General features: G+C 40.6%; 1 protein-coding gene across 1 annotated transcript; it reads left to right on the forward strand.

Moving 5' to 3' along the window:
• Positions 1–1,512: 1,512 nt before the first annotated feature.
• On the forward strand, positions 1,513–14,855 carry slc17a9b (solute carrier family 17 member 9b). Its single transcript, XM_005931801.2, has 13 exons — positions 1,513–2,332; positions 2,871–3,068; positions 3,568–3,707; positions 5,073–5,172; positions 5,450–5,580; positions 5,700–5,796; positions 6,509–6,605; positions 8,061–8,148; positions 8,253–8,287; positions 8,458–8,573; positions 10,642–10,697; positions 10,776–10,805; positions 11,190–14,855. The coding sequence occupies exons 1-13, from the start codon at positions 2,202–2,204 to the stop codon at positions 11,366–11,368; spliced, it is 1,398 nt and encodes a 465-aa protein (XP_005931863.1). The 5' UTR covers positions 1,513–2,201; the 3' UTR covers positions 11,369–14,855.
• Positions 14,856–19,682: the final 4,827 nt, after the last annotated feature.

Here is a 19,682-nt window from a genome sequence, read left to right on the forward strand (position 1 = left end):
GTGTTGAAAGACTTGGTGTGTTTCAATTCTAGAGACTTCAAACTGTAGAGGTAAAGAGCAATCAAGTATATTTAATTCCATTAAAATTCTGGTATATGACAGCTTACCAATTACATTAAACATTACCATGTTATACTGACTGTTACCAAACAAACAATATCAAAATTTCACTTATAGGAATTCACTGAAAGAGACACAATGATGAATGACATGCTGTGAAACAAGTGTTCACTTTATTAACTCTAGAAAGTGTCCTGCCTGTGAATCATACTTATTACTGATGCATTCATGTATAGGTGATCTCTAATGAGAGTAGGGAGAGATGGAAGAGAGCCTGGAGTGGTGGAGGTATGTTCTGGAGTATAAGAAGCCAGATGGAGTACATGTGAATGAATAGGAAAAAGATAAGTGGAAAGGTGAACATGCAAGGAGGAGATCTAGTGAGATGACATGAGTTTGAAAACCTGGGGTCTGTCATCCATAGCAACTAACAGTGCACAAGAAAGATGAAGAAGAAAGTGCAGGCAGGGTAGACTGGGTGAAAATGGTTGTCGGGGAATTTGTGACAGAAGGACAGCAGAAAGAGTGAAAGGGAAGGTTTATAAGATGACAGTGAGGCCTCTGCGTGTTTGTATGGATCCATGGTTTGGAGACAGTGGCACAGACAAAAAGACAGGAGGCAGACTGAAGCTATTAAGATTTGTATTGGGAGTGACAAGAATGGACAGGATTAGAAATGAGCATATCAAAGGGACAGCTTAGGTTAAGTGCTTTGGAAACAAAGATAAAGAGGCAAGGTTGTAATGGTTTAGACATGTGCAGAGGAGGGAAAATGGATGTGCCAGACAAAGATGTTGAATATGGAGATGCCAGACAGGAAAAAAAGAGGAAGAACACAGAGAAAATTCACTGATGTATTCAAAGGATTCAAATTCAAAGGATATTCAAAGGATTGGTGTAACAGAAGAGTAAGCTAGTGATTGGATGAGATAGAGACAGAGACACAACACACTGCGGTGATATCTAAACGGTGACTAAATATGCAACTAAAAAAATCTTAAATTCTTAACTTGCCCCTGCGGGCAGTCTTTATCCTTCAAGCTTGGGTCTTTGCTGTTCCTGGAACTGCACTCTTCTGAACAGAGATCTACCAGTCTATCCACTCTACCAGTCTGGGGGTCACTGTTGGCTTCACCCTTCAAATCTGCTTGAGTACCTCTCTCAGCCCTTGGTATTTCTCAAGCTTCTGAGAATTCCTTCTACCTGATGTTACCATTACTCATAGCTACATCTAACACTACAGCCATCTTCAGCTTCCTCCTCGGAAAAACTGGTCAAATCCATTTTGACCTCTCCCCCCCCCCACACACACACACACATAAATTTGTGTGTGTGTGTATGTGTATATATATATATATTTGTGTGTGTGTGTGGGTGGGTGAAGTCTGCTGTTAATTTGTCCTCTTATTTTACTATCAAAAAGTTTGTTACTTTACACTGTTGCCGTACATTAATTCCCACCGGCAACCAGCATACATGCTGTGACGTGTTATGTAACAATTTCCTGCTAACTCAGTATAGCCGGGGGAGCATTTCAGCAACCTTCTAGGTACTGCGCATTTTGGTGCCCCATCCCGACAGCTGCATCTCAGCACGGGGAGAATCACATCTTCATCCGGCAAGGACAGCTCACCGACAGAGCCCATCCTGGTTCTCCGCGGAGGCTCTGTTTCTACTTGCAGTACTGCATCGTCATCATCGCCGAGGGCCCGGAGTCACAGGCGTCTCTCTGACGTTTCAGATGATAAGGTAACGGATGAAGCAGCCGGGCTAAACCACTTCCTGATTAACCCTAGCGACGACAAGAAGAACTGCTGCGTGGCTGCTGGCTGGAGGAGGAGGCAGGGAAGAAAAACTGACACGTGGATTACTCCTCCTAGGGCATCAGGAAAAACAGACTGCCCCCCTTCTAGCTCTGTTTCGAATACGGCGATCACCTCCTCTCTCTCTGTTAGTCCAGTTTTACAGGGTATGGAATTCACCGTCAGGATCCTATGATGTGATTTCGCGCATACTTTTACGAGAAGATTTCCCCTTTTCACCCGAACGCTTACTTTTCTCACTGATCGACCGGAAAGGGAAGAAAGGGCAGTATACCCGGAGCGGTTGAGAAGAGGCTGCCGTCCGTCACCTCACGTTGAATGGCAGTTATTCAAAAACATGGCAAGACCTATAGTCCAGATTTGGTCTGTCACAAGGACAACCACCCGCCCGCCAAGATCGTCCCCGGGTGTCATAAGAAGTGGCCTGAACACAACACCAGCTGGTCAAGGTAACCGTTGGTAACACCAACTCATCGGGGCTCGTTTTAACCATGTTTTAACAGCTCTACTAAATCAAACCCACCGCCTAAAAGGCTCACAGAGGCCATATGGAGGGGGGAGAGTTTTTAACTTTTAAATCGTTAATGACGCTTAATGCCTGCCGGTCCTCTCAGGGTTTCTGAAGTGCTGTATCTGGTGGTGACACGTATCTTTTCTGGCCTTTCATGGCTCAGTGTTTTTATGCAGTGCTGTTTTGGCTAAAAAGAAGGAAATAACAGTGCTGCCTTTATGAAAAGACTGCCATAAACTATTATAAAGTTATGATGTACATCTTGAATACTAGTATCTTATGTATAAATCTAACCAAACCATGTTAGAACCCATCACCACTAACCCCTGTTGAATGCCCTACAGGTTGGACTTGCTTCCGCCACATACTGTAGATAAGACAGCCCCTACGAACTGGTCTAACAAGGCCAAAGTTTGTCCCCAGCTGTTGGGGGATGTGCAGCCAAATTCAAATTGTTCTGCTCTCCTCCGGTGCAGGCCTGTGGCAAGGATATGGACAGTGGTGCTGCTGCTGGGGACGTGCCTCCTGTACTGCGCCCGTGTGGCGATGCCCATCTGTGCCGTCAGCATGGCAGAGCAGTTCGGCTGGAGCAAGAGGGAGTCCGGCATGGTACTGGGCAGCTTCTTTTGGGGCTACTGCTTCACTCAGGTGTTCGGAGGCTACGTGAGTGACCGGTAAGAAACCGCATGCTCTATAAGTTGGTAGGCTCTGGGTTTATGATTGAGAATCATCTTGAGTCTACAGAACTCTGAAGCGGGTCTTCAGTTGGCATCTGTTCTAGTTTTAGAGTTGTAATTAAAATCAAGTCGCTTTATGTTGAACCGTGCTGGCACTGACGTAAGCAGCCCAGTGGTGTTTGCTCAGTCTACAGAGCGAGATGTTTGCCCTGTAATGTCATGTTAAGTCACAGTGTCATTAACAGATAAGCTGCATGGGTGTCTGCACAGTATTTTTTTTCCCACTCTAGAAACTGTTAACAGTCCAAAATACTTGATCTAAATGCTCACCTTATTTAGATCAAATATTCTCTATGATTATATTTTCAGCCAAAGTTATCCAAAAGATTAAAACCTCTCAATGTGTTCTTCCAAGCTGATATCTTAGAAGTCAAAAGTTGATATCTTAGTAGGCCAAAGTTAAAGCTAATGCAACCCATCTGTGCTCTGTTCACAGGGTGGGAGGTGAGAAGGTCCTCCTGCTGTCTGCAGCAGCCTGGGGTTCAATGACAGCTTTCACCCCAATCCTGGCCCACTTCTGCTCCCAGCCGATCCTCTCTATGACACTAGCTCGCTTCCTCATGGGCCTACTGCAAGGTGAGATTAGCAGTGTGCAAGATGAATCACCACTTGAGATTACATTAGTGAGGTGTAAGATCCAGGTAATGAAAAAGGTCTTCGACAGTACCGGTACTCCCATCGGTCGCAGTTTCGGGTTCCCGATAACTGCCAGACTTATTTGCATCTGTAATTGCTGTTTTTCAGTCGTATGTCCCTGCCAAAAAGTCATGCTTCCGTTTAAATGGACTCCCATTGTGAAGACTTCTGAAGTACAGTGTTGAGTGAGGGCCAGAAGTTTTTTGATTATTTTTCAGACCTTTAACATGCAAATATGCAAATCTTTGACCTTTTGAATATAAAATGTCACCACTCCCCCCCCCCCTTTTAACGTTTTTGTAATTTTCTATTCTATCTATGGCCTTATGTGACCTTGAAACATTTTTGAGCCCAAGAAGACATTCGTGCCAAACCTGAAGACACAAAATTTCCTTTAGGGTTACTTGAGATATCATCTTCGCAACAACTGAAGAGACAACAAAGCGATGTGAGGTCAGAGTGACTTTCTTTGAGTCCAAGTGAATGTTTGCCCCAGATTTGGTGAGATTTTCTCAGTGTGCTCTAAAGATATTGTGCACAAGAACAGTAGGGATGGGCAATCAGACATTATTCATCTGACCACAACTGCTGCTGCCTTTAATGCCTCAAGAGCATTTGCCAGTAAATGGTCTTTCATTTATTTTTTGTGGCATTTTTTACAAAATTCTGTTTGCAATGCATCTACTTACTGTCTGCATCAGGGAAGTCGAAATAATCTATCTAACCCACATGAACTCGTGCAGACACATGTTAAAGTCCTTGTTGGTTCATGTTTGCGGACGTTTGTCTTGTGTTTAATGATTCAATTTGTCAGTCACACTTACAAGGAATGTGACTTGAACGTGTCCACTGCAGAGACAACAAAGAAATGCTAAAAACACCCTTGCACTAGCTAGTCTTTTAATGTTAAAAATGTGAGATCCCAGGAATCCAAGATCTTTGAGTATCCTACATTCATCATGGCTACTTTATATATAGAAAACAAATAATAATTCTCATATTTGTTGAGCAATCAAGACATATTTACCTCTGCTGGTGGGATGTTCGATTTGTCAAACAGACATCTGTACTTTGCTTTGTTTGGCTTTAGAACAGCGATTAAGTTTAGTCATTTAAAAGTGTCCTTAAATTGATTTGACTGCATTGTTTTATTTCAAATAACCCAGCACAGTATCATATGTGCTACTCTGTTTCTATTTTCTGTCACATTTTTATGTTTGTCTTATTAGACAATAATATGTAACGTTCTTCCGCTGAACCTTAAGCCCTTCTAAAATTTGGCTATGCTTTGTGTTTTCATGTCAGGAGTTCATTACCCCTCTCTTGCAAGTCTGTGCTCACAAAAGGTGGTGGAAAGTGAAAGAGGCTTCCTCATGAGCACCGTGGGTAGTGGCTCCTATCTGGGGTGAGTCAAGTGTTATGCAATAACTGGGTAGTAGTGAGAAAAGGCTGAGTGTTCCTTCTTAGTTCATTATTGGGTGTTTTTATTGCAAAGCAAGAAGGTTTTTTGTGCTTTTATTGATGTTAATAGCAGTTACTATTAAATATGGTGATTTTATTGTTTCTTTAAAAATGTATAAGGAAATTTCACAATAAAATTCTGTCATACTAATCACATGTGGAAATGTCTTTTTACAGGGTTGTGTTTTAACTTGTCATGTTGTTGTGGTTTTATTTCCCAGCACTCTGGTAATTGGGGGGGCAGGCTCCCTCATGTTGGACCTTTACGGCTGGCAGAGTGTTTTTTATGTTTCTGGACTCCTTTCAGTCCTGTGGGCCTACTGCATGTGGAAATATCTACTCAAAGGAGAAGGCAAGTGATGCTTCACCTGTGTCAGTAGTTTCTGTGCTGTCTCTTATCTTGTACCTGCTCAGCTGGAGTCAGCATCTTCTTCTGTGCTCATGTTCCTGTATTTTATCTGTGTTTTGTAGGGCCGATAATCACCTTGGAGTCCCTGGGCAGCAGTGGAGCCCAGTCCAAACTGACCAAAAGACATTGGTTACGGCTCTTAAAACAACCAGCTGTCTGGTGAGATAAAGCCTGTGTTTATTTATGAGGGTGTGACTTTATGTGCAATTGCACCTATAATTTTTGCACACATATTTTATGCTCTGTGCACATGTGCAGTACTGCATGCTTGTTTTCATATTCAGATGGATAAGCAGCAATAATCTTGCCTGTGTGCCTTCAGGTTCTGATGTAATCCTTCAGCTGATTTACTGCAACCTCAAAATTTCAGAATACTAATTGTAACCATTGCATGTGTGTTGAGCTAGAAGAAAAAAAATAGGTGGAGGAATGTGGAAATATGTAAAATATCTTATTATTGGATTTATGTTGGTGTTCCTCAACTGTCTGAATCATGTCTCTGAGGTCTTTTCCTTCCAGTCCCTCCCTATGACCTAGATATTTATACACTGTAATACACCTGATGTGCTCCATTTTCAGCGACACAGAGTACATGTGTGGTCTTAATTGATCTGATCCCTGTTGACACCTCCACATATTACATGATAGTTTAGGCTTGTAAGTATTACTATGCTGTTGACTCACTTTAACATAATGCATCATACCTTCATAGAGGTATCGGTTAATAACAAATAGCACAGATACAAACCTTTGTCTAATAGGAAAAACAGTATCTAAGTCAATGTGTCATTGTGTGCTAAAAAACCCAGAGCAAGTAGTTGTGTAATTATAATGGGCTCACTGAGACTTGTTTTTCTTCATTCATAACCAGTGCTGTAATAGTGACGCACCTCTGCACGGCGAGCACCTTCTTTACTCTTTTGTCATGGCTGCCAACATTCTTTAAAGACACATTCCCCGATGCCAAGGTAACTATTTTCTCATGACTCCTTTGATTATTAGAGAAACCAATCAATAAAAAAAGGGCTTAAGGGATAAAAATATGAAATACTGCACCTTTATTTACTAGACTTAGAGTCTACAGCCATGTGAGTGACTTTGTGAAAGTAGAATTAGATATAAAGGCGCTTTGAACTATGTTCTACGTTTTGCAGTTATATAAATCAAAACTCTGAATAGGTTAAAATTTTGACCAAATGGTGGCGCTTGAGGAAAAGTCAAGGAAAAATGCACTCTTTTGTAAACTCCTGTTTTGAAGCTTTGATTTTAGAATTTTGACCATCACCATCCTGGTTTCTTGGAACCAGAAGTGACCACTTAAATGACACGGTGGAGGATTCATAGACTGCATTGCTGCATTGCACAGACACAGATATCTGTTGAATAACATACGAATAAAATACTACAGTTTGACTCTTTAGAATTCACATATAGGCTGTAGGAAAAAATAACCAGCAAAAATGGTGCCAGCAATATTATATGTCAGGTAGTTGCATTAAACAGGCTCCAAAAGGCACAAGTAACACAAGTGCAATTGAGTCATCTGGTTCAGTGACTCAAATTAGCTGAGGTGAACTAGCTTTGGACATCTTATTCTGCATCTTTTAAGACTTAATGAAATTTAAGAAGGAGATTACAAGAAAGGATGAAAAATAAAATCAACCTCCCAGAACTGTTATGGAAGTAGATATTAGGTGGGTTTTTTTGGCCAAAACCTCCTTTTTTGTACTAGGCTGCAAACATGTTTACTTATGGTACAATGTTGAGCATTTTAACTTGAAAATCTGTCTGACCAAGCAGCTGGAAAAATTACAAGAACTATAGTTCCTGGAGGGGCCACTTGAGCCTGGCTGCAAAACAGAGGCAATCTCCATAGATTTGCATGCTAAAATGTCCAAATTAACAAACACCACTGCAAAGCATGTTTACAACCTAGCACAAAAATGGCCCAAATTCATAACAGCTCTACAATTGGTGGGTTTTCTTGTTGTTTTAACTCATGGTTTTTCTAAGATTTTTAGCTGTGGCCGCTTTGATTGCCAGATTTGGTGATGTAGGCAGCTGGTTTGTCAGGTATATTTGTATTTAACATACTTGAAGAACAAGTATATTTAGCACCCTGCCATATTTCCTAAACATGGGTTCCTCTGGTTCCTTAAAAGCATGACAGTGACTAAAATGCTATTGCTTAGGCTTTAAAATGCAGTCAAGAAACCACTGGGTTTCTACATCCATCTTCTAAAAATAATTTTTAAGACTCGTCGACTTTTTAAAGCAACATTAAGTCACAGTTATTTGTCATTAATTGTTAGGATCATCATCACTGAGACAGGTCACTAAAACAGCACATGTCCTTGATACACTACACGAAGCTGGCTGCTGTATGTGGTCAAATAAAGCCCAAAAATATTTTATCTTTCCAGGGCTGGGTGTTCAATGTCATTCCTTGGTTAGTGGCCATACCGTCATCCCTCTTTAGTGGCTGTCTCTCTGACCACCTCATCAGTCAAGGTAAACAATAGGAGAAATAAACTGTACATCAGTATTATTATAAATGTTTAGTGCACTGATATCGTTACATTGGACTTCCCTAATCTCTCTTCTGAATCCCTCAGGCTTCGATACAGCATCAGTGAGGAAGTTGATGCAGGTACGATATTTCTCAGTTGTTCAGTTATTCTGTTGTATGTTGCATGTTTAGTGTGATTCTTCTTCCCAGTACAAAGTGCATGACTGTCCTGTTTACACTGCTTATGCAATGAATTATGTACAATTGTGTTTGATGTGGGGTTTTTTAATGTGTCCATCCCTCTGTGTTAGTTTTTCTCCATGGGTGTGTCCAGTGTGTTTACCCTTCTTCTGTGTGGCACAACTACCTTCCCCTGGGCTGTAGCATTTGTGTCTGCCACCATGGGCCTCACCACCTTCAGTCACAGGTACTGCCACCCATTGTTTCCTCACACTCTGTAGCTGTATTCACACTTATGCTGCAGCCCTGAACTTTTCTAAACATTACCCGACAGAGGTGCTTATGAGAACACATTGATCCCACGTGACTGGATCAAATATTAAATGGTCTTTAACCTGCTTGTTCCTTAGTAAGAAATGTTTTGCCCCATTGTGGGTATTTGTGCAGATGTGAGGTTAGCTTTACATGTGAATGTGGTGTTTCCTGAGAGATTGTTTTGTGTTTTGTTCACTCAAACTTGATGATACAATTTCAGAATATTACCCTTATTTGCATAGCTGCTTAGAAATTAAATGTTAAATATTTCACCACTCCGCCCCCCAGTGTACAACTTTGTATTTGAAAAAGTCTTAAATCATGCTGCTTGGCTCAGGCATAACCAAGGAAGACTTGGCAGATCTCAGCTTTTATTAGGCATGCAGTTTGTCTAGTTGTCATTGTATCGGATCAGTGTCTGTAAGCATTTATGTTTTAACCACTTTACCTAGTAGTGCCTTATTACATTTGGTTTGTCTTGGAATTCGTCATCCCAGCTACTAACAGGGCATAAACATCGACTAAAATACTGCATTTTTTTTAAAGAATGCATCAATGCATGTTTGGTGTGCTAATAAGTATGCAAGCCAACTTGGGTTTATGGTAATGAAGGTACAGCCGCTACAATGGTATGATTCATTGATGTGTATTTAATAACTTGTGAACAACACTGGAGCTCTTTGGCACAGAGGAACATTTTAAAAAAGAGTGACTAAAGAAAAGGATAAAAAAGAATAAGAAAACAATGATCAGTTCTTTGGTGGTTTGGGGCTTTTAAGGGATTTGTTCAAAGCAATAAGATATCAAAAATATCCATCCATCCATTCGCTTCCGCTTCTCCTTTTCAGGGTCGCGGGGGGCGCTGGAGCCTATCCCAGCTGTCATAGGGCGAGAGGCAGGGTACACCCTGGACAGGTCGCCAGTCTGTCGCAGGGCCAACACACAGGGACAGACAACCATTCGCGCTCACATTCACTCGCACATTCACACCTAGTGGCAATTTGGATTTTCCAATTAACCTATCCCCACAAGCTGCATGTCTTTGGACGGTGGGAGGAAGCCGGAGTACCCGGAGGGAACCCACGCAAACACGGGGAGAACATGCAAACTCCACACAGAAAGACCCCGGCCTGATGTTGGAATTGAACTCAGGACCTTCTTGCTGTGCGGCAACAGTGCTAACCCTATCAAAAATATATCTAAAAATAATCAGATATCCTTTAAATGAAATTGTGAGTGCACTTCTTTTAGTGTATTCAGTTGCATATTGAAAGGGGAAGCTTGAGGAACAATGACCATGGTAACCATCAATGACTTTGCATCTGTTCATTAGCAGCCTTTTACCAGCCATGTGGTTTTTCTGTTTGATAAAATAGTGTTTATGTGCTTAAAGAAAAAAATAATTTCCTTCCTTGTTACTAAAGCTGATTCTGAAGTATGATTTCACTAACTCAGAAGGTACAGCAACCGTGGCAGTTGGTCTTGAATCAACTGTAATCTCCACATTTTGATTTTTTTCTTGAAATTCTAACTTTATTCTCAAAACAATCATCAATATAGATTTTTTCTAACTGTGGCCCTAATACTACATTTTATACATATTTGAATGGTGTAAATAAAAAGTATAAGTTATATACATGTATTACCTCGTAGTAATAATCAGTAAATTTAATGATTATGATGTGGACAAAAAATGTATTTCATTTTGTTTTTATGTGGCTCCATTAATGATATTTCGAACTCACTAAAGAAAATCTATTCTTCACTCTGGTTCCAGCCTTGATGACTAAAAGAGAGTGGAATTGATATAGATATGTTTACAATAAACCAGTAAATATGCATTCAGCAGTAGCACAGTACAGACACAGATTTTCTCTCCATCTGTTTTTTTATGGGAAAAAATGCCATTCAGAGTTAGGCTTATACTCTGTTGCGGTTTGGGATGTATTTAGAGTCATTTCTGAAGTTCAAATTGACAATGACATGTTTTTCTGTTGCAGTGGTGTTTCTGTAAATGTTCAAGATCTTGCTCCATCCTGTGCTGGCGCTTTATTTGGTAAGTTCTAAAAATGTGTTTTAGAACAATGGCAAAATGTCACACCTTACGAGTAACTACTGTACATTTCTTTTCCAGGCGTTATGAATACATGCGGTGCTTTCTCAGGTGAGTTTGTATTAATTAAAAAAATATCTACATGTCATTAATCTTTTACCAGTAGTTGCTTCCATGCTTTTAAGTGAAATCATTGATTCACTTCTCTAAATTCAAACTTTGAGGTGATGTGCTGAATGTCAGTCCCGCTTGTCTCTTTGTCCCATTCATATTTCATCAAGGGACCATGATGAAGTTTGTGTCAGATGAATAATACAGGGATGAGGGGATGACAGTTAGTGGTCCTGTGAGGGACACAGAAAAGATTGACATTTTCTCTGTAGAAATTTAGATGTGGGACAAATTGAATAGTTTTGCCACTTAAAAGACACTGCACATGTTGTTACCCTCTTTGTGCTGCTTTGCTATTTATAGCTACTCTGTGTTCCTGTGCAGGGGTCTTAATGGTGTACTTCTCGGGGTATCTCATTGAGGCGACAGGCTCATGGGCTTCTGTGTTTGCCCTCATCACCACGGTCAACCTGCTTGGCCTCTGTACCTTCCTGGCATTCGCTGAGGCACGCCGGGTTGACATTGACTCTACTAAGTTCCGCCACCACAACATACACATCTAAATCATCAGTTATTGGAGGGACCTGAATATGACCTCGGGCAACCAGCAGCTGCGATATTATCCAGCGCATAGATGGAACTGCACACAACAATTATGAAAAGTTTGATTGGCTCTGTGGTTGTTTGACTGCAACAGCAGCACACAGCAGAGCCTGCACAATGTTACTGAAAAGTCTTGTCGGGCTTTAACCTTGGATCCTGGAAAGAAGACAACTGTGTTAAAGGGTGCTGTGCTAGTTAAAGAAGAACGTGGAAGTAGGAAAGACTACACTACCTCCAGGCTCCATGGAAAATAGTTTACACTTAACATGTGTACAAACTGTGTTACTTAGGAACAAGAAAATCAAACAGATTGTTAACTGAAAGCCATAGCCCACTGCTCTGCTGTGTTTGTGCCGAAGGAGCTGTGAGAGTGATGGATGTGCTGTGACAGACCGAGGTGGTTTGTTTTTGCCCTGCAGGGATGGGTTAGGCGGCGTGGATGACACAGGGAGAGTCCAGCCTCTCATACCTGAAGTCTTTTATTAGTACGCCTCACTCAGCCGTCACTGAGAGATCTGAGTGACACCTCATTACCCAGCCACTAATTACTTTAAAGGCGGTTTAATGTCCTATACAATTTACCTTCTGTGGTTCGAATCACCGAGAGCTTTATGGCAGCAAGGCTTTGCCTAGGCGCTCTCGCTGATCGTTGTCTCCAAGGGTTTGTTTTAAGTTGAAAGACCAAAGGTTATTAATTAATTTAAATAATTGTATTTTCATTATTTGTAATTGCATGGAATAGAAATACCTCACCTAACTGCTTTGAGTAATTTTATATTTATATGGATAGAGTTTGAAAGACTTTTTTTTTTTTAAATTGTGTTAAATAGACAACAAATATATCTAAATAATCACCAGTGTGATAACATAATAATGTAAAAACAACACATGCAGACAACACGATTCTTCAAGAAGAAACCTTTTTAGGTTGCATTATTATCATCGCACTTAATACCTTTGTTACTTAGGCACTAGACAGGAAGTGATATCAGTATTTGGGAGGGCATCCATTAACTTTTCATGATAGATAGTGCTAGCTGTCACTAAGGCAGTTTGAAATAGTCTCCAAGTTACACAGTGACGTTATGAATGTTAGGGGACAGGCGAGATAACGATAAATTATCGGATTCAGTACAATCGAACTGGAAACCTATGTAGCAACGTAAAACTAGCTGCATAACTCCGTCTGAAGGTTTAGGTAAATGTAATGTTTATCTTTGGCGTTCACAGTTTTACAAGTTCTGTTTTCATGTTAGGTCCAGATGCTTATTTGATACCTTAAATCTATGCATTTATTGTTTCGTGCCTCAGTTGAGCAACAAGAAAACTGCAAGACATGCACCTTCGTGGTAACAAAGTGTCAAGTGCTGATTGCTGTACATTGCTGATAGTTGCCTTATTTGTTGGATTTTTGTTGCCTCTTTGTCTTTTGTTACTGTTATTGGCATACAACTCCACATTGGCTTATATTTTCTAGGATTTTATTCCATGTATACTTGGAGGTGTAACATGAAGTGCATTTCTGATGTTGGCATTGTCACTTGTTACAAAAAAGAATGAAGTCATTGGATTTATTTAAAGCGCAGCTCTCCGTCTTTCAGAGTAAAAAAAAAAAAGAACATTTCTTTACCTATTTATTTTTGTGTTTGGTAGAAAAACATAATCCTAAGTAGCTATAAATTATGATTACCGTTTTAAAAACTCTTATCTAAAATCAAGTATCTTTCCCCAAATCTCTTAAAATTCTGTTCCAACACTATGTTTTTAGTGTGGCCGTACACAGAGTGTGTTTTGCTTGGGTGTATCGATATCCACGTATTGGTATTGTTCCGGGATCATCATAATTAATGTTCGTTAGGGTGTGATTTTGGGCTAGGGTTAGTGTTACTGGCTATAGTTATGGTTATGAGCTTGTGATGACATCACAACATAGGTTTTGATGATCCAGCAACAACACAAATGCGGGGACATCAGATCATGCTTGTGTTTGTGTCTTACATAAGACTACTGTACAAAATAATCACTCTTCAATAGTTTTTTTTTTCTTATGCTGGATCTCACAGTTGCTTGCACTGCACTATTTACAAATGCCCACATGCCTCTTTTTTTTATGTTCACATCTTGAAAATGTAAACCTTTTACATTATAAATAGTTTTCGCCAACATATCTTACTACAGGTTGCTGAAAGCCTTCTGTCAAATAGTTTTTGATAACCTGTAATGTACACGTTAGATAAAATAAAATGCAGTATTCTAATGTGTTTCAGATATACTGTATTTAAAAGCTCTTGAGTTTGAATAAAAAAATATATATTTTTGTCAACTATTTTGAGTTTCTTCAATATGTTGCACAGAGAAAATACTGCGTGTATTTTCTCTGCATCTCCACAGAGAGGCAGTGCAGCATCAGTAATGAGGCGAGCACACGGCGTGCTTCCCAATCTCCAGATACTCCACAGTTCCTGTTATGTATAAAGGGGTCCTCCTGTTTAACAGCATACCCATGAAGTTTTCATGAATGTCGATTTGCAGCAAATATCGCCAGCTTCTGCACGAAAGAGCCTTTTCATACACAAAGCGTTCAAGCTTTTCAGGAACCATAAAGGTTTGTCCTGGGAACCTTTTATTTGGACTCCATTATTTAGACCAGTCCAAAGCAGGTTCCACCGCAGGTTCGTCGTGTTCACACTACCGGCCACACTACAGCCCCGGATCCCGAGTCCAGGCCAGCAGTACTTATGTGGTGGCACCATATGGCAGGATGCTGTGTGCCATGTTGGCTAGCTGGCACTACCCACGTGCGAATGGCCAGACGCTAGTCACTCCCCCTCATGGGACCGAATGGCTCGGGTTGCTATGGAGACGGATGGCTTGTGGCTTCCGCGTGGCGATGAAAAGAAAAAAAAAAGGAGGGGTCACAAGTGAGTGAAAGTAACAAGTCAGATAAAAGTCAGAGGAGCGGAGCGGGTTGGCAGTGAATTTAGCTTTTTGATGTACAGTTCATATAAAAAAAGAAAACACGTCGGTGTTAAAGAGATGGCCAGTCACTTATTGGAGTGCTCTCACTGACACAAAATGGTGTTGTAAAAGCAGACATAATCATGATGAGTGGCCCACTATTTAATTAGCAGAGATGAAACACTGAGGGGAGAGTAGAGGAGAGAGGGGGAGAAATACCCTCCCCACCTCCTCTCTACTTGTTGGCTGGTAGGAGTAACCCAGTAAATGCAGGGCCCATCAGAGAGCCAGAGATACATGTAAATGAAATAGCCCCATTAATTAGTAATTAACATCAAGTTAATGACATTTCACTGTGTCGCCATCTCATCCTATGTCCTTCCTCTGTGGTGGAGGGGTTGTCTCTTGGGTCCCTGATCTGAATGCTAATTAGTGAAAAGCTAAAATGCTATATAGGACTACCTAATAATATAGAGGCCCAGTTTAAGACTGGTCATTGTTAGGGAGGATTAATCACTTTGTGGCAATAGATCAGGAGGCTTTACAAGTCTCCCACTCCTTAGAGGGCTGTGATACTGAAGGCCATTGACAGGCTTTATGTGCTAATTGCATTGCGCCTGTTAGCCTAACGTTTTGTTATCCTTCAGGACTTCGAACTACTTTCAACCATTTTTCACCAATCATCCAAGAAATATTTCCATTTAAGTGAGTGTAAAATGGTTTCGTATGTTACGTCTTGTTATTTCAGTCTCTTGTTATAGCAGCGATTGAGTTTGAACACAACAGCAGACACAGTCTTTGGTTTTGGGTCCCCTCCTGAGCTTAAAGCAGCTCTGTGACAGAGGTAATTTTACATGATTTGACTGCAGCCTGGCGCATTATCTCTGTGGAGCTGGATGAAACATGAAGTTAGTGCTCTGTACACCCAGTGTGTTCCTGGGATGGACAATGAATGTCAGCTCCAAAATGAAGGAAATTGTAATCACTCACTGATGTGCATGATTATGTCCTACAATGCTAAACGAGACCTGCAGCGTTTCTCAATCTCTTTCTTTCTTTCTTTCTTTCTTTCTTTCTTTCTTTCTTTCTTTCTTTCTTTCTTTCTTTCTTTCTTTCTTTCGATAGATAATTGACCCTTTAAAGGGATCCCCTGATGCCCAAGCTCATCCACCATTAGCACACCATCGCACACACACATGCGCACAACCAAATATGTTGATTTCTGTCAATTAAAACCCCATCAGCTGTTTGCCTCCTGCTAGACATATGGCCCGTGTTAAATCTAAAGAGCAAATGGAGCCTCCATTGAAAGGGGCATCATTTTAATGGAACCCTGAGGGACAAGACCCACACCTGCGTGATAATAACATTAAACCATGCTCAGCCCACTGGCCAGATGAGGACAGTGTTGGTTTGTGTGTGTGTGTGTATACATGCACATGGCTCTACTGTATCTCATTTCAGCCTCACCTGCAATTGTTTGGTCTGTTTCTAGAACCCACAGGTATGTTTGGTTTGAATCCTTCGCAGCGATATGTTTTCTGTTTTCAGAGCCACAACAGCAGAAAAGAGGCTCAGGCTGTTTTCAGAGTCTAATATTTATTATATAACCCTGAGAAGCAAAGACACAAATGCACTCCATCACTGCAAACCAGCTCTCCCCTGCAGTCAGAGTGAGAGTACAGATTTTTCTTCTTTTGCCAAATGAATGGTTATGGAGTTCACAGGTCCTTAGTCAGAAACAGAGACAAATATCTGAACAAATGTTTAGAAATATAATTTTAGAAAACAATATGGTGCTACGCCTTTGGCACGGAGTGTCAGATGCTTGGTTTTAAGGCAAGAACAGAACAGATAAAACACTGATGGGGTAAATATAGCACGCCTTTTCAGTTCACCCATAACAAATGAAAGTATATTTATTAAACATGAATGTCTGTGCATTGCTGTTAATGAGAATGGCTTTACTTCTCCTAATATTTTCAATATTAAGACGCGTAAAAGTATTTCTTTTAGCTCCCAGTGTTCTCATTATTTTTTCATAAATCATTTGCCAGTAAAATCTGTTTTGTACATTTTGTTCAAACAATTCAAAACACAAAGAAAATCTGTTTACTAATGCAAGAGATAGAAAAAGCATTAACCAAAAATGGGAGGCTCTTATCGCAAAATGTTTTCTGCTACTGCTCATAAAATCATCAATTAATCAGAAATATCAAACAGTTGAGGATGAATTATCTTACCGTCTCATCTCACCTGAAACAAGCAAATTTGAATTACAACATTCAGTGCATCTCTTGCTATATGATCATGAAAAAAATGAATACTTGAAGGTGACTGGAGCAGTAAATTCAGTCTTTTATTATTACTGACTCATGGTCCAGAGGGTTTACAAATAAACACAGCCCCTTTGCTATGTGTAGCAGGTATGCAGATCTAGGGTTGCGGTTTATTTGTGTTATTAATTAATCTCAAATTTATTATCCCGATTAAGTCCAGAATTGGAGTCCAGGGGAAGGTGGATTTGAATTTAGCTTTCTGGGGGTGGCTGTGGCCCAGAAGGGAATAGCGGGTTGTGCACTGATTGGGAGGGATTTGATCCCCAGCTCCTCCACTGTGCATTCTGAAGCGGTTGCTACTGAACCTAGAGTTGGCCCGAGTGGGGTTGATTGGATGGTGTGTGTGGGAGTGTTGGTCAAGGCGATGTATGTGATTGGGTGAATGAGGCTTTTAGATCCTTTACCGAAGTAAGAATAACAGCACACATTAAAACTACTCCAGTACAAGTTAAAAACCTGCATTCAAAAGTATTTAACAATTTTTAGCAGAATGTAATTAAAGTATGACAAATAAAGGTAATTATTCCACAATAAAATAGTCCCTCGCAGATACAGTGTGTGGCATTTTGGATTAATATTCTTGTTGCATTTTTTTTGTTGTTGCAGTAGATGTTTAAGGCTGAGCTGATTTTAATACTGTTTAATCTACAGTAGTGTATGATATTCTACAATGTCGCATATGCCTTTTCCATTCCTGTAATTGCCTTGGTGTTTTTAAAATTAAAGTTTTCATGAGCCCGCAGAAGCAGCCATGTATTCAGATTAGAGACATTGCTTAGCTTTTTTCTTTAAAATGAACAAACTTCCAGTTTTTACTTAATCTAATCAGAAAAAAATGTCACATTTAAGATAATCATATTCAGAGATACACAGCTTTAGATGGACAGGAATGGTATAAAAATTATAATCCTAAAGTATAAGGTTTAAAAAAAGCTCCAATATCACTGTAGTAGGTTCAAAATGAGCAAGAATTTCCACGTTTTTTATGTAAAGTATGAGGCTTGAATAAACATTTCATTTCATCAGTGACAGAGTCCAGGTCAGCATCGTCAGATTCACTGTTATGTCTGAGCAACAGTCCAAAACCTAAAGATATTTGATTTGCATTGATACATATCAGAGAAAAGCAGCAACTCCTCAGACTGGAGAATCTGGCTTCAGGAGACATTTTTAAGCTGTTTCATGAAATTGTTTAAAATTGTCACTTTTCAAACTAGTTGCTGATTAACCATCAATTAAGTGGTTAATCCAATTGCTTATTTTTCAGAAAAGAAATGCCAGTATAGTGATTCTTTCTTCACATACCGCTGTGTCCATGTGGACAACATGGTTAGAGAACAAAAAGCCTGAAATCATAAAATATTGTGAAATAGTTCTGTTTTGCTTGTTATGTTCCCAATAATTTGCTGCATTCTGTTTGTGCATGCACACCAGGAGGTTAAATAAATCACCCCCGCCGCCCTCTCGCCCACCCCCACCCCCCCTCAGTACCCCTCCACTCATCTGTTCCAGCTCTCCCCAGCTTCACACCGCTCACATCTCCAACACCACCAGATCTCCCCCTTTTTTCCTGCTTGCTCTTTACTAAAGTTTGGCTGTCAATCAGCAGTGGCCTCAGGCAACAGGCACTGATGAAAAGACCCCTGAGACAAGGAGACCCAAATTAGATTTCAATAAGGATGTTGAATATTCATATCAGGGAAACATCTAAAGGTAAACGCTTTTTGATCTCTTCGCACAAATATCACTTGTGTGCATTCCCAGGTCCTGGCGCTCTGGTTCTAGTGTTTTCTCTCCCAGCCTGGTCCGGCCCCGGCCTCGGCCTCGGCTCTGTCTCACTCCTCAGGGGATGTGGTGGAATAATGATGATGGAGCTACAAAGGAGAAAAAGCACTATAATGAATGTTTATACTAAAGGGACCCAATAGAAAGGGCATCCGTACTAAGTATTCAGTAATTAGTATTTAGCAGAAGTTGATCGCCGAGTGCACACATTCAAACAGAGAGAGACGCGCACACACACATATCCAGGGCAAATCAGTGAAGCATAATCATTTACTATGTAAACTTTAGACAGGGGAACCTCCCTCGACAGGAGCAGTCAAAACACAGTTTCGTTTCTCCTGTCAACATGTTTACTTTATTTTTATAATTGACTCACTTTGGGTTCTTTCTCTGCAAAATGTCAACAGAATTCACAGTGGGGCTGTTTATTTTCCTGAACATACCTGCATTCTGTTGCTCAGCTGCTTTGCACAGAATTATAATTATCACCTTAACTCATGTAACACATTTCTTACCTTGATGATCATTTTTCTTCAAAACTGTACTTGGTATGAGAACTAAAAAAAATGTAAAAAAGGGCCAGCATCCTCCTAATACCCTAAAGAAATTGCCATCACTTCCATCTACTCGGAGATGGTAATGTGTGATGGTGGAGGATGTGGGGAGGGTGTGGGGAGGGTGTGGGGGAGACTGCCTTAGGCTCTTTCATCCGCAGAGTCCACTCCGCTCGGGAACGCACTTATGAAACAAGTCCTGAAATGAGACCAAAGGATGGAAGCGCCATCTCTTTTTGACGTAGGAAGCGACAACCCAGCTAATAGTCCACGCCAACTTCTATCATCAATAAGGCGTCAAGAGTGAGCGTGATAGTTGCAAACGAGCAACTGGGGCTCATAATGCGGGGAGACAAGCGACTCCGTCTTTCGGTAAAGCTACTAAAGACACATCCATTCTCATCTTACGTTATACTTTTCTCTTGTTATTTCTCTCACTCTGTGTTCCTCTCAACCTCCCCCGCCCCTTCCTTACAACATGATGGTCAGTCCATTGCCAGGCAATCTGGTCTGTGATGTTGTTCACACCTTCGACGAGCCAAAAAGGAAAAAAAAAATCTTTGACAAGATATGATGACTTGCCCAGGTGGTGTGTTTCACTGGTCTCTTGGTCTTATGGGTGAGGGCAGCCAACCAAG

Source organism: Haplochromis burtoni, unplaced genomic scaffold (genome assembly GCF_018398535.1).
Source record: "Haplochromis burtoni strain Fernald_Lab_line unplaced genomic scaffold, NCSU_Asbu1 Contig_146, whole genome shotgun sequence".
Taxonomy (NCBI): Eukaryota; Metazoa; Chordata; class Actinopteri; order Cichliformes; family Cichlidae; genus Haplochromis; species Haplochromis burtoni.